The sequence below is a fragment of the Grampus griseus genome, assembly GCF_964374135.1.
Source record: "Grampus griseus genome assembly, chromosome: X".
NCBI lineage: Eukaryota > Metazoa > Chordata > Mammalia > Artiodactyla > Delphinidae > Grampus > Grampus griseus.
The window spans coordinates 20926284-20941275 of record NC_138999.1 but is presented as its reverse complement, the minus strand read 5'-3'; the positions used below and the strand labels follow the sequence as shown (position 1 = coordinate 20941275).

The 14992-nt window shown below is 44.1% G+C and overlaps 1 protein-coding gene across 1 annotated transcript in view; it reads right to left on the bottom strand.

Annotated features, from left to right (window-relative positions):
- The window catches only part of POLA1 (DNA polymerase alpha 1, catalytic subunit), a 306776-nt gene that overhangs the window by 272923 nt on the left and 18861 nt on the right, over positions 1-14992 (bottom strand). Inside the window, exons 5-11 of the mRNA XM_082681638.1 lie at positions 9483-9598; positions 8649-8711; positions 7690-7782; positions 7172-7259; positions 6719-6920; positions 6452-6630; positions 444-556 (exon numbers count right to left, since the gene is read on the bottom strand). Of these exons, the coding sequence (XP_082537764.1) occupies positions 444-556; positions 6452-6630; positions 6719-6920; positions 7172-7259; positions 7690-7782; positions 8649-8711; positions 9483-9598 (854 nt within the window). The remainder of the gene's footprint in view (positions 1-443; positions 557-6451; positions 6631-6718; positions 6921-7171; positions 7260-7689; positions 7783-8648; positions 8712-9482; positions 9599-14992) is intronic.

Here is a 14992-nt window from a genome sequence, read left to right as displayed (position 1 = left end):
ACAGTTCAACTGAGATGGGAAACAATTGGGGTTGAGAGGAGAGTGTGGATGTTAAGCCCTAATAAAAAGAAGGAGCAAATGGAACTGACCTTGTTAAAAATGGCTGTGGAGGAAATAACAAAACCATGAAAACTGGGCCAAACACCATGTCATATTTTAGAGTCATAAACTCCCAACCCCAATAATTATGGAAATGGGGAGTGGGGGGGGGGAGACAGCATTATGTACTGAAACTCAGGCACTTTTACGCTCTTTCTAACAAGTTGAAAAACAGATAGTGTGTCACTCCACTTCCCCCAATGTCTAATGGAGCTGCTGACAATCAGTGGTCACGAGGCAGGCAATAAGAAAGGCTGTAGATAATCCACAGCCCTGTCAAAGGACAGGGCTAGTGGCAGAAGACAGAATACACTTGGAATTAGAAGCTGTCTACTAAGGTTTACCGTTTCACGCGGAAGGAAGTAGAGCGTTCGCTCAATGTTTTTCACCATGACACAACAGCTCACATGGGTTTGGGCGAATTCGATCCAAACTTTGCCAAATAGAAACACCACACCTACAAGAATAAGGAAAAACCATGGGAAAATAAACATTTCAGTTATATCACATTAAAGGGACGATGTAAAAGCTCACTGTGTCCACACGTTTATGCTTTGGTAAGTCATTTCTTACAGCAAATGCATCTGCTGTCCATTCCCAAAAACTAGTTCCTTTACTCAGTACCTATGGCATGACAATATCACACCAGTAAAACCTGTGACCACTGGGAGGACAGGGAACAGAATGATTCTCTAACTTGGTGGGAGCATTTTTCCCTAGAATTACGGAGACATCCCAGGTAAATAGGGACAAACCTCAGTTATCAGGGAGACATCGCAGGCCCGGATAACTACTGAGACACCCTAGGTCAGTGTAGAAACCGCTGGGGAATTAGAGAGACATCCCGGCTCAATGTAGACAGACCTCGAAAACTAGGGAGACATCCTAGATCAGTGTAGGAGGAAAAAAAGGACATTTTCCCTAGAACCAGGATTACCCACATTAAGAGAAACAAAAAAAAGCAACTTATTCTCCAACAAAACTTGTACTTAAACCTTTTATGAGAACTCTGAAAATGTAATACTAAACTCCTTTCTAGCTTGTACGTACCAATAAAACTTAACATTCATGTGTAAGGATAACTATGTATGGTATATCAGTATTCTCCTGTATGTAAAATTGTGTTTTGGAAAAACATAATTCATCTCACATCTTATTCCATATAATAGTATATATCTCCTAATAGGGCTAAACTATTATCTTCTATTTCACCCTTTCCATCTCACAGACTACTGAAGACATCTGGCTGGGTAGCATTTGTAATGTTCCTCCCTCTCCTATTTCAGTTTAACAAATGGGGTCTAGTAACCAAATCCTTTTGAGATCCCTAAGTAACATAGACCACAAAGTGGTAAACCAAGCCTTTCTGGACATCAAGCCATTGTTCATGAAACATGGCCATCAAGAAAGGACTCCAGGGCTTCCCTGGTGGTGCAGTGGTTAAGAATCCACCTGCCAACGCAGGCGACACAGGTTCGAGCCCTGGTCCGGGAAGATCCCACACGCCTCGGAGCAAGTAAGCCCGTGCACCACAACTATTGAGCCTGCGCTCTAGAGCCCTCGAGCCACAACTACTGAAGCCCGTGTGCCACAACTACTAAAGCATGCGTGCCTAGAGCCTGTGCTCTGCAACAAAAGAAGCCACCGCAATGAGAAGCTCGCGCACCACAACGAAGAGTAGCCGCCATTCACTGCAACTAGAGAAAGCCCATGCGCAGCAACAAAGACCCAACTGAGCCAAAAATTAATTAATTAATTAATTAATTTTTTAAAAAAGAAAGGACTCCAGAGGGAATTCCCTGGCAGTCCAGTGGTTAGGACTTCATGCTCTCACTGCTGAGTGCCCGGGTTCAATTCCTGATCTGGGAACTAAAATCCCACGTGGCCAAAAAAAAAAAAGGACTCCAGAGATTTGATAGTCAACCTAAGAGATGGCCACTGTGCAAAATCCCAGGCTCCATGAATAATTAGACAGCAGTAATGAACATAGCCGCTTATAGGGCCACTTGCCTGAGGCACTTAGAAAATTCTGGCACATGCAAAGGCTACTGTTCACAAGGCCAATTACTCCAGTTTCACAAGATAGCTCATCAGCGCTTCCTTCTGTCACTCGTTCTAGTAGAAATAAGACTATCTAAGAATTTTCATTTCTGCAGATGATTAAAATTCTTACAAGAGTTGTGTAATTTTCAGCTGGGGTAAAAGAGGTGTGGGGGGGAGATAGGGGAGAGAGAAGGGAGGACTGTGGGGATGATTAAAAAAGAAAAAAGTCACAGTAGCTCAGAAAATTAAAAGTCATCCTCACAACAGTTAGAGACGAAAAACCAAAATTCCATGCAAAGAAAAATAAAGACCCTAATACTGGATTCAAAGATTCAAATAGCTCATTTTACAGTCAAACTAATATCACATTTCATGCAACACATTTGACACTGTTTATGCCTCATTTGCCACAAAAAGATCATGGTAAACAAAGATTACATTCCCCTTAAAGTTACTAGCTGAAACCAGGTGCAGTCAGGATTATTCAACCTTGAAAAAGTCATAATGAAGACAGGATATCTTCCCATATGCAAAGAGTAAGATTCTTTTCATAATTACGGAGCATTCAGCAACAACTGACTTACTTAGAATCTGTAAGAAAGTGAGAAACAATAACAGGGTCTTTAGGAGTACTTCGTTTTTATTAGCAACATTGATTTCACCAAAGCTCAGTGATCATTACCTGCTATCATGATGAAACTGTTCAACCCTCTGAGATTACAGGACTTTTTTTTTTTTTTTTTTTTTTTTTTGCGGTACGCGGGCCTCTCACTGCTGTGGCCTCTCCCGTTGTGGAGTACAGGCTCTGGACGCGCAGGCTCAGCGGCCATGGCTCACGGGCCCAGCCGCTCTGCGGCATGTGGGATCTTCCCAGACCGGGGCACGAACCCATGTCCCCTGCATCGGCAGGCAGACTCTCAACCACTGCGCCACCAGGGAAGCCCAGGACTTTTTTTTTTTAAGCCATCTACATCCATCGCAGAGGACACAACTTCAGAAGTACCACAGAACAGCAGAGTGGATTACGAGTGAGAAGCCCTGAACTCTGCCACTGAGGAGCTGACCACTTTATCTTTTGGAGCCCCAGCTTCCTCTGCTTTAAGTGAGTAACTAGAGATGATGGTATCTGAGGCCTTTTCCAGCAATAGAAACTCCCTTTTACCCTAGCATTTAGAAGACAGGCCAGTAACAGACTGGTACCTCTTTCAAATGCAAAATATTTCCCAATAGTGGTTGAAAAGGCCTACCCATGACTATGGTCAGTACCAGAATTCAACAACAATATATACCATAAATCGGTTGCTTTGCAAATATAGCTGTGCTTCAACGTGCTTCAATCTTAACCTACAACATCCATTACTATAGATCAACACTAGTCAACAGAAATTTCTGTGATGACAGAATTCTTCCCTACCTGTGCTATCCATGGATAGGGTAGCTACTAGACACACGTGGCTACTGAGCACTTGAGATGTGACTAGTGGCTGAGAAGCTGAACTTTAAATTTTATCTCATTTTAATTAAACTTAAAGAGTTGCATGTGGCCAGTGGCTAACATAGTAGAGAGCGCAGCTCTAGACCCCTGCCCTGCGAAATGATGCTGTTTTTTACTAAGAGTATCAACCAGTAAGCAACAGACAGAAGTAATAAACTCATTTTCACACGGGAAAGAGAGAGGGTTGTTGTTTCCTAAGGTTCTAATTTTTGGCAACTGACACCAGCAATCTGATGCTTTATATGTGGATTTATGGAAGACCATCCACTTTTGTGTTAGCCATTCTTAATCCACAATGCTACAAGGCTTCAAGAGGCAGACTTGGTAATAGCAGCGAATGCAATGCTGATTCTCTGAAACCTTTCACGTGCATCTACAGGACTGTCGCTGTGCAGTTTATTTCAATGAACATTTACTGAACATCTACTATGTACCTGGCATCATCCTAGATGCTGGAAATAAAAGGTCCCAGCCCTGCAGGAGTTTAAAAGCTCTGAGGGAAAAGACAACACAGAAGCAGATCTTTTCAAAATAATATGACAAATGCTGCAATGGGTAAGGGTTCGATGGGGGTCACAGAAAGGGCTCTTAGGCCAGTTTGGAGGATTAGGAAATTTGGGGAGACCACACTGGGGCTGAGCCAGGTGAGGTCATTCTAGGCAGACAAATACAGTGAATAAAAGGATATGGTATAAAGAGCAGTAGGTACATACAGCAAACTATTTCTAGGACACAAAAGTCCTACACAGCAGGCAATAGAAGCCTTACTAAGTAACTTGGACTGTAAGTCACAGGCAGCAGCCACTGCGGATTTTCTCTAACGAGGAAATGACGTCCTGAGCAATCACTCAGGCTGCAGTGTGGAGGATGACAGCTGAGGGATCAGTTAGGAGGCTGGGTTCAGTAGCAGGAAGGGCTCAAGGGTGGGAGTTGCGAGGAGAGAGAGAAGACAGCTTGTCTAGTTTAGAAGGAGAAAACTAATAAGACTTGGTGAGGGAAGGGAGGAAAGGGGGGACTCAAGGCTGGCTCCCAGGTTTCTGGTTTTCATGGGACCATTAATCAAGTCAGGGAATAAAAGCCAGCCTGGAGCAGATACAGCAAAGCACAGGGAGTGGCACCAGGATGGGCAGGCCCACCACGTCACCCAAGTCCAGTGAGCACCAGCCATGCTGCTGTGCTGGGAGGTCACACGACACACACGTGAAAATGGTGTCCCCTGAAGCTGTATGATGGGGCTGCCCTGGGTTTAATTTGCAAAGCCTCATGAAATCACACTTGCCGGCCCACCCTGCACCAGTGAGTTACAAAGCAGGCAAAGAGGCGAGAGGGTCTAACCAGATCATCTTGCCCTAGCTCAGGTAGATGAGATACCATTTCTAAGACTGCTTACATCTTTACCTCAGCAATGAACACATGGCAGTTTGCTACTCAAGCAGCTCCGCAGGAGTTTCAACTCTTCGATAAGCGGAGCATACTAATGCTGCTGCCCCCGCTCTGATGGCTAATACTCGGACTCCAGGAAATCACTTTGAAAAAATTCAGTTTGTATCTACCCTTACATCCAGAAACGGATCTGAATAAAGGCAACTGTTTAAGGGTGTATACTGTATTTTTTATGAATCTGACATGCCCTATCCTGCCCAGCCCCATAGTGAAGAAGTGCTCAAAGGAGCACAGAAGGAAACTAGAGAGCCTCCTGGCTCTTTGTGAGTCAGAATTCGGAGTATCAGCTCATTTAGAGGAGGACCTGGGAATTAGCCTGGATCCCTCCTTTCCGTCAACCCCCCACATCCATCCATCCATCCGCCAACGAGTTCACGTCGAAGTACAAGTTACAGGCATTCGCTCCTCTCCTCCACAGCCGCCACTAGGGCAAGTAACTAGCACACCTGCTGTAGACGGACTGATCTCCAGAGCTTCCACACTCCCTGAGTCCAGCCCCAGGCGTGCGCGCGTGCACACACACACACACACAGCCTTTTCTCCGCATAAACCAGAGGGTTCCTGTTAAAATGTAAACCCAACCATGGGGCCGCTCAACCCCCTCACCCCTGCACCCTGCACTGAAAATCCTCCACTGCTCTTAGAGTAAGACTTCAACTCCTTAATACGGCTTTTAAGGTCCTTTATTATCCGGCCTTTGCATTCTCTCCGACCTGACTTTCAGCCAGTCCTGTCGCTTGATTACTCTGCTACAACCACGTAGGCCTCCTCCTTTCTCTCCCCAGGCCTCTGCACTTACGGGTTCCTCAGGCTGAAATACTCTCTCCTCGGCTCTGAATGTGCCTCAAATCTCAGCCCAACGGCCATTTCCTCAGACAGGCCCTCCCTGGCCATCCCCCAACTAACTGCCTTTACACCATTCATTAACTTACCTTATTTACTGCCTATCTCTCCCACCCTACTAGAACGTTAGCTCCACCAGGACAGGGAATTTGCCCAGCGTGTTCACCCCATCTTAGTGCCTGGCACAGGGCAGGTGTTCAAATTGCTGAAGGAACAAATTAAAGACTGATTCCACTTTAAGTAAAGTGCATTCCAATACGTTCAGATACATTAACAGTGAACTATAATACAAGCACACACTGCAAAATCACATATAACTGGTTTTGGGGATAAGCGCCTGTAAGGACTATTCACACCACAACTCCTCTCCATCCGGGTGGCTCACCCACTTTACAGTTCATGAGTGTTGCTCTTACTATGTACGTACATGAGGGCAGAGCCTGTTCCAATTACAGTCACTAACGCTTCAGGGAAAGGCGCTATTCCACATTAAAGACATCCAGTTACCGTATGTAACTGTATGATTACCTGGTTGGCTGTACGGATCTTCATAAGCATCCAGCCAATAAAACTGAAATACTTGTTCCTCATCTGCCCCTTTTACCAGTGGGAGGTGACTGGAATCCACTTGAACTTCCAGGGCTGAGAAACTGCTGTCATCTTCCTGATCAATGTCCCAACAAGAGACATCTGGGAGAAAACTTGCTCTGCAAAAATCACATTTTCAAAATCCTTTCAAAATCCGATGGGATAATTGTAGCACTACTTGTCAGAAAAGTCATAAAATGCTCTTACGAGTAGGATATGGTCCCTTTCCCAGGATCTGCCTCATGTTTTGTCCCCTCTGCTGGCTCCCTCTCTTGGTCGGAGGTCTTGGCACCCACCGGCTCCACATCCACCTCCTCCGTTTCCATGGGCTCATCAAAGTCGCCATCTTCAAAATCCATTGCCCCTGACTCCTCCTGGTCAACTGTACGCAATGCCAGCACCGGCTCTCCTGGGGGTGGCATCACACAATCCCATCATGTGCCGCTGCCAGGGAGCACAAAAGCTTCCCCTACGCTGCAACGGCAGCCTACCCCTTGCCCACATGCTATTCGCATTTCTCTTCAATCTCCAAATTGCATGTTTTTTAACTTTTCCTGCTATGAATTCAAACCTTTCACGCTGAAACTGGCTATTGCAAGCCCTTCAAATTCCCCCCACTTCCTCCTTCACGGGGCCTCCATCTTTTGACAGCAGACTTACCAGCAAATCCAGCACATTTAAGAGGGGCAGGGGTTAATGAAGGCTCCTTCCTTGAGACCGGGGAAGTGGTTTTTCCTGAAGGAGCTGCCTGTCAATGTTTTTAAATGTTTAGTCAGTTAGACCTGCATACTAAAAATACGCATCTGTCCTACCCTGACCAGAGATAATGACAGTTCCTATCTATAAAACGATTTTCTGTTTTATTAATGTAACATCTTCAATTATTTTACTGTTCCTAGGTTTACCAAAAAAACACTTGTTTCCAGAAGGAAAATTATTGCATCTAGCACAGCTGTAACGCCTATACTAAACATGTACTAGTTACTACAAAATTTACTATGAGAAACAGGCACATGCTATTGTTGAAATATATGAAACTATATAAAATGAAACAGGAGTCCTAATTTAAAACAAAAGCAAGAACAAATTCAAAGGCATTTCGCTCACACAGAAAAGCAACAAAGTAAGTTTTAAGCAATAATATAAATCAAGATTGAAGGTATTTCCACACACTATACCTTGGGGGTGTGCATAGAGAAAGGATTCAGTGAAGCTCCACTGGATCCTTTCTTCTTCGGTATTATTACAGGTGGTGGAGTTATTTGAGGTGTCTAAAAGGAGGGGAAAGACAGACATTCACTGCCATGTTTGGTTTACCACAAGACACAAAAAGTATGTTTCTTCCCCTAGTGAAGCCCAATGAGCAAAGCACTCTTTTCCTTCCCTGCTCCCCCCACAGATCTATGTTCATGCAGTGAGGTTACTATAGCAACAATACCACAGACTCACTAGAAAACCAGAATAGATATTGAATCCACCCCTCATCAATTTTTTCTCTTTAAAACTTAACATACTTCTCCCTTACCCTTCCAGAATATTACATTTAAAAACTGCCAAGCGCGAACTACACAGTGTAGGTGTAAGTCATTTTAATCAAGGGTCACTTAGAAAGAAGCACATCTCTAAATGAGAGCTTAGTCTTGCTGTGAAACAGCCCAGTTGCAAATTTCAGTACAGATGAACCTGTCTGAGTTCTATCAGGGACAACTCACTGCCTCTTCCCTCAACCCCACTCAGAATTCAAGACGAGGATCTCACGCCTGATTGTGCAGACTGACAGGCTTCAATCCATTTCGGGAACATACACGGCAGCAACTGAGCGCAAGCAGTGTGCCTTCCCAGAACTGACTCATGTGGATTCTTACTACTTCAAACACAGCCCCACACGGCCCAATCTACACAATCACAGAGCCTCGAGGAGCTAGAAACTACTCACCTAAAATGGTGAAAAGAAACCAATTTGAAGGGCTTTGTTTTGGTTTGGGGGTTTGTTTTTTTTTGTTTTGTTTTTTGGTGGTGGTGTTGTCACTGAATTTTCTGTTTTGCATTCTAGCAATAGTCTGTTTTGTAAAATTACTGAATTGTTTCTTCAGCCCATGTCTCCTGAATATTTGACAACTCCTGGAGATTCACTTACCTCAGTGTTCAAATCCTGTAGAATATCACCTAGCAGATCATCCTTGGACAAGTCAACAGCTTTCTGGAAATTATAAAGGCAGGAAGAATGAGAAAGCCCTGCCCTTCATATTTTCACCCAGACCCCATGTCAGTGGAAGGAAGAACCCAGCCAGTCAGTCCTTGCCTCTTCATCCCTAACTCTGAGGGCTCCTCTACTATTCACAGATCTTAACCACCAGGGGCCTAAACATAACTCCTACACCCTGAGCCCCCGCCCTCAATTTTCAGCTTCATTCCATAATCCTCCTGCTAACCACCAAAATAAACACACTCACTGCCAGTGCAGCTTTCTGGTTTAGGTTTCTCTTCTATCTCCAAGCCACAACCACTGAGGTGCCTCAATTCACCTAGATATCTACATCCAACTTAGTGACTGAGATTGGGAAAACATTACTCAAATATTTGAGTTCAAACATATTGGGACTTCCCTGGCAGTCCAGTGGTTAGGACTCAGCACTTTCACTGCCGTGGGTCCGGGTTTAATCCCTGGTCAGGGAACAGAGATCCCACAAGCCACGCGGCACGGCCAAAAAAATTAAAAAATACAATAAAATAAAAATAAAAGCAACATTAAAAAAACATACTGACCACCTACTAACTGTATAATCAAACATTAAATATAATCAAAGATCAAAGACCAAGCTCATCTAGAACCAGGGGATGAGCCTAGAAGCCTTCATAAGATCATCTGTTTAGAGCTATGGGGAATCTGACAGGAAAGGTGAACTATGAAGAAACAGGACTCTTCGCTTCACAAAGGAAGAGGCAAATATAAGAAAACCATGAGACGCACATCTGCGGTTTTCCTTCCAGCACTGGCAATGAACATTGACTTGATACTGTTCGGTTTTGTCACCATGGCCTTCTTGACATTCCTCTTGTCTTTGCTGCATGCTTTATTATTTTTTCCTGTTGGAAGAAAATTTGTTTAGAAACACGCACCAGCAAAAACCAAAATGGAAAACCAAAAGCCCAGTCACCTGCCCTCTGTATATGAGACTGTGACAAGAAAAATGTTAAAAACTCAAAATACAAAACTATGAGACTTTATGCAAGGTACACAGGAAAGAATCTTTAAAATGAACTGAATTCAGGACAACTTGACTAAATGTTACTACAGAAACTGATGAAATGCCAGTCAAATATCAGGATGAGTTAAGTGGGACTGTTTAATTGCTGCTGTTAATGTAAATAAAAAGCTTTTTAAAAGGTGGGTGGGTTTTTTTCCCCCCATAGAAATAAAAAGATCAAGCTCATCTGGTTCCAGGGGATTAGGCTTGCAGTCTTCATGAGATCATTTTAGTGTGATACTGACTCTGACAGGAAAACTGAACTACGAAAAAACAAGATCACCAGTTATGATACTGTAGCATCCTAGCTTCCATTTTATGAGGAACGCATGTCCTAGCAACACTAAACAGCACGGAGACATTTGTTCCATAAAGAACAACTTATGCCATATGTTTTCTCTTCCGGGCATGTGGAAACCACCTGCAAACTCCTCTACTACTGTCAATTTTACTCTTGCTTTCTGACTCATCCCAGAGCAGCCTCCACCTACAAAAGACCTAGAATGAATAGTTAACATAGTGTGGTAGTGGCATACGAATACACAGATCAGATGAAACAGAATATAGAGTCTAGATAAAGACCAAATTACTTACGGAAATTTAGCATAAAACAAAGGTAACATCTCATATTACTGGGGAAAAGATGGACTTTTTAATAATTAGTGTTGGCTACCCATTTGTAAAGAAGTAAATCAGTATAAACACCAAGCAGCTCACAGGTCAAAATTTTAAAAATGAAATTATACAAGTACTTTAATAAAAAAGGCAAATTCCTTGTAACCTGGATGTGGGGAAAGTCTTTCTATCTATGATTCAAAATCCATCTGCAAGAAAAAAAAAAAGGATCGACAGATGCAATTATATCAGAAACAGGTTTAAAGACAAAACAGAAGAAAATTTTTGCAATACGTTTTACAGAGAAAAAACCAATTTCACTGATATTAAAAAAAAAGGCCAGTGGAATTCCCTGGCAGTCCATTGGTTAGGACTCCACACTTCCACTGCAGGGACCCAGGTTCGATCCCCTGGTCAGGGAACTTAAGATCCCACAAACCACATGATATGGCCAGAAAAAAAAGGCCAAAAACCCAAAGGGAATGTGGGCAATAAATACTAACATATGGTTCACATTAAAAAAATATACAGGGCTTCTCTGGTGGTGCAGTGGTTAAGAATCTGCCTGACAATGCAGGGGACTCGGGTTTGAGCCCTGGTCCAGGAAGATTCCACATGCCACGGAGCAACTACGCCTGTGCACCACAACTACTGAGCCTATGCTCTAGAGCCCACGTGCCACAACTACTGAAAGCCTGCGCGCCTAGAGCCCGTGCTACACAAAAAGAGAAGCCACCGCAATGAGAAGCCCACGCACTGCAATGAAGAGTAACCCCTGCTCGCTGCAACTAGAGTAAGCCCGCATGCAGCAACGAAGACCCAACGCAGCCAAAAAGTAAAATAAAATATATAAACAGCTATTAAGTTTTATGAAAAGATACCCAACTGCATACGTAAAAGAAATGCAGATGAAAACCACACCAAGATGTCATTTCTTGCATGTTACAGTGCCAAAAATGTGAAAGCTTGACAACACATTCTCACCACATTCTGTTGGTGAGGCCATGGTGTCCAAATGGACACTCATATGTTGTTCATGGGAGTGTAAAATGGAACAACTCCAATGGAGAAGAATTTGGCAATATCTCATGAAACTTCATGTGCATGTACTCTCTGAGCCAGCAATCCCACCTCTAGGAATTTTCCCTGAGGAAAATACCATATGCATAGTTATTCAATGTGGTATTATGTGCAAGAGCTAATTACTGAAAATCTAAATGTTCATTCAAGAACACCACATGGGAGACTTCCGGGAAGATGGCGGAAGAGTAAGATGTGGAGATCACCTTCCTCCCCACAGATACACCAGAAATACACCTACACGTGGAACAACTCCTACAGAACACCCACTGAACGCTGGCAGACCTCAGACCTCCCAAAAGGCAAGAAACTCCCCACGTACCTGGGTAGCGCGAAAGAAAAAAGAATAAACAGAGACAAAAGGATAGGGATGGGACCTGCACCAGTGGGAGGGACTGTGAAGGAGGAAAGGTTTCCACACACTAGGAAGTCCCTTCGCGGGCGGAGACTGCGGGTGGCGAAGGGGGAAGCTTCAGAGCCGCGGAGGAGAGCACAGCAACAAGGGTGCGGGGGGCAAAGCAGAGATTCCCGCACAGAGGATCGGTGCAACCGGCAGTCACCAGCCCGAGAGGCTCGTCTGCTCCCCCGCCGGGGCGGGCAGGGCTGGGAGCTGAGGCTCGGGCTTCGGTCGGAGCGCAGGGAGAGGACTGGGGTTGGCGGCGTGAACACAGCCTGCAGGGAGCTAGTGCGCCACGGCTGGCCGGGAGGGAGTCTGGGGAAAACTCTGGACCTGCCGAAGAGGCAAGAGACTTTCTTCCCTCTGTTTCCTGGTGCACGAGGAGAGAGGATGAAGAACGCTGCTTAAGGGAGCTCCAGAGACGGGCGCGAGCCACGGCTAAAAGCACGGACCCCAGAGACGGGCATGAGACGCTAAGGCCGCTGCTGCCGCCACCAAGAAGCCTGTGTGCGAGCACAGGTCCCATCCACACCCCCCTTCCGGGGAGCCTGTGCAGCCCGCCACTGCCAGGGTCCCGTGATCCAGGGACAACTCCCCCGGGAGAACGCACGGCGTGCCTCAGGCTGGTGCAACATCACGCCGTCCTCTGCCGCCGCAGGCTCGCCCCACACTCCGTGCCCATTACCCCCGGCCTGAGTGAGCCTGAGCCCCCAAATCAGTGGCGCCTTTCACCCCGTCCTGTGTGAGCGAAGAACAGACGCCCTCCAGCAACCTACACGCAGAGGCGGGGCCAAATCCAAAGCTGAGCCCCTGGGAGCTGTGCGAACAAAGAAGAAACAGGGAAATCTCTCCCAGCAGCCTCAGAAGCAGCGGATTAAAGCTCCACAATCAACTTGATGTACCCTGCTTCTATGGAATACATGAATAGACAACGAATCATCCCAAATTAAGGAGGTGGGCTTTGAAAGCAAGATTTATGATTTTTTCCCCTTTTCCTCTTTTTGTGAGTGTGTATGTGTATGCTTCTGTGTGAGATTTTGTCTGTATAGCTTTGCTTCCACCATTTGTCCGAGGGTTCTAGACGTCCGTTTTTTTGTTTTTTTTAATTTTCTTTCTTAATAATTACTTTTTATTTTAATAACTTTATTTCATTTTACTTTATCTTCGTTCTTTCTTTCCATCCTTCCTTTCTTTAGACAACGATTCATCCCAAATTGAGGAGGTGGACTTCGAGAGCAAGATTTTTGATTTTTTCCCCTTTTCCTCTTTTTGTGAGTATGTGTATGCTTCTGTATGAGACTTTATCTGTATAGCTTTGCTTCCACCATTTGTCCTAGGGTTCTATCCGTCTGTTTTTTTTGTTTTTTTCTCTTAATAATTATTTTTTTATTTTAATAACTTTATTATATTTTATCTTATTTTATTTTACTTTATCTTCTTTTTGTCCTTCCTTCCTCCCTCCCTTCTTTCTTGCTTGCTTGCTTTCCTTCTATCTTTCTTTCTTTCTACTTCTACTAATTCTTTCTTTCTACTTTTGCTCCCTTTTCTTATGAGCCGTGTGGATGAACGGCTCTTGATGCTGCAGCCAGGAGTTAGTGCTGTGCCTCTGAGGTGGGAGAGCCAACTTCAGGACACTGGTCCACAAAAGACCTCCCAGCTCCACATAATATCAAACGGCGAAAATCTCCCAGAGATCTCCATCTTAACACCAGCACCCAGCTTCACTCAACGACCAGCAAGCTACACTGCTGAACATCCTATGCCAAACAACTAGCAAGACAGGAACACAACCCCACCCATTAGCAGAGAGGCTGCCTAAAATCATAATAACTCGACAGACACCCCAAAACACACCACCAGACGTGGACCTGCCCAACAGAAAAACAAGATCCAGCCTCACCCACCAGAACACAGGCACTAGTCAGGAAGCCTACACAGCACACTGAACCAACTTTAGCCACTGGGGACAGACACCAAAAACAATGGGAACTACGAACCTGCAGCTTGCAAAAAGGAGACCCCAAACACAGTAAGATAAGCAAAATGAGAAGAGAGAAAAACACACAGCAGATGAAGGAGCAAGATAAAAACCCACCAGACCTAACAAATGAAGAGGAAATAGGCGGTCTACCTGAAAACGAATTCAGAATAATGAGAGTAAAGATGATACAAAATCCTGGAAATAGAATAGAGAAAATGCAAGAAACATTTAACAAAGACCTAGAAGAATTAAAGATGAAACAAGCAATGATGAACAACACAATAAATGAAATGAAAAATACTCTGGAAGGGATCAATAGAATAACTAAGGCAGAAGAACGGATAAGTGACCTGGAAGATAAAATAGTGGAAATAACTACTGCAGAGCAAAATAAAGAAAAAAGAATGAAAAGAACTGAGGACAGTCTCAGAGACCTCTGGGACAACATTAAACACACCAACATTCGAATTACAGGGGTTCCAGAAGAAGAGAAAAAGAAAGGGACTGAGAAAATAGTTGAAGAGATTAGAGTTGAAAACTTCCCTAATATGGGAAAGGAAAGAGTTAATCAAGTCCAGGAAGCACAGAGTCCCATACAGGATAAATCCAAGGAGAAATACGCCAAGACACATATTAATCAAACTGTCAAAAATTAAATACAAAGAAAACATATTAAAAGCAGCAAGGGGAAAATAACACACAAGGGAATCCTCATAAGGTTAACAGCTGATCTTTCAGCAGAAACTCTGCAAGCCAGAAGGGAGTGGCAGGACATATTGAAAGTGATGAAGGAGCAAAACCTGCAACCAAGATTACTCTACACAGCAAGGATCTCATTCAGATTTGATGGAGAAATTAAAACCTTTACAGACAAGCAAAAGCTCAGAGAGTTCAGCACTACCAAACCAGCTCTACAACAGCTGCTAAAGGAACTTCTCTAGGTAAGAAACACAAGAAAAGGAAAAGACCTACAATAACGAAACCAAAACAATTAAGAAAATGGGAATAGGAACATACATATCGATAATTACCTTAAATGTAAATGGACTAAATGCTCCCACCAAAAGACACAGATTGGCTGAATGGATACAAAAACAAGACCCATATATTTGCTGTCTACAAGAGACCCACTTCAGACCTAGGGACACATACAGACTGAA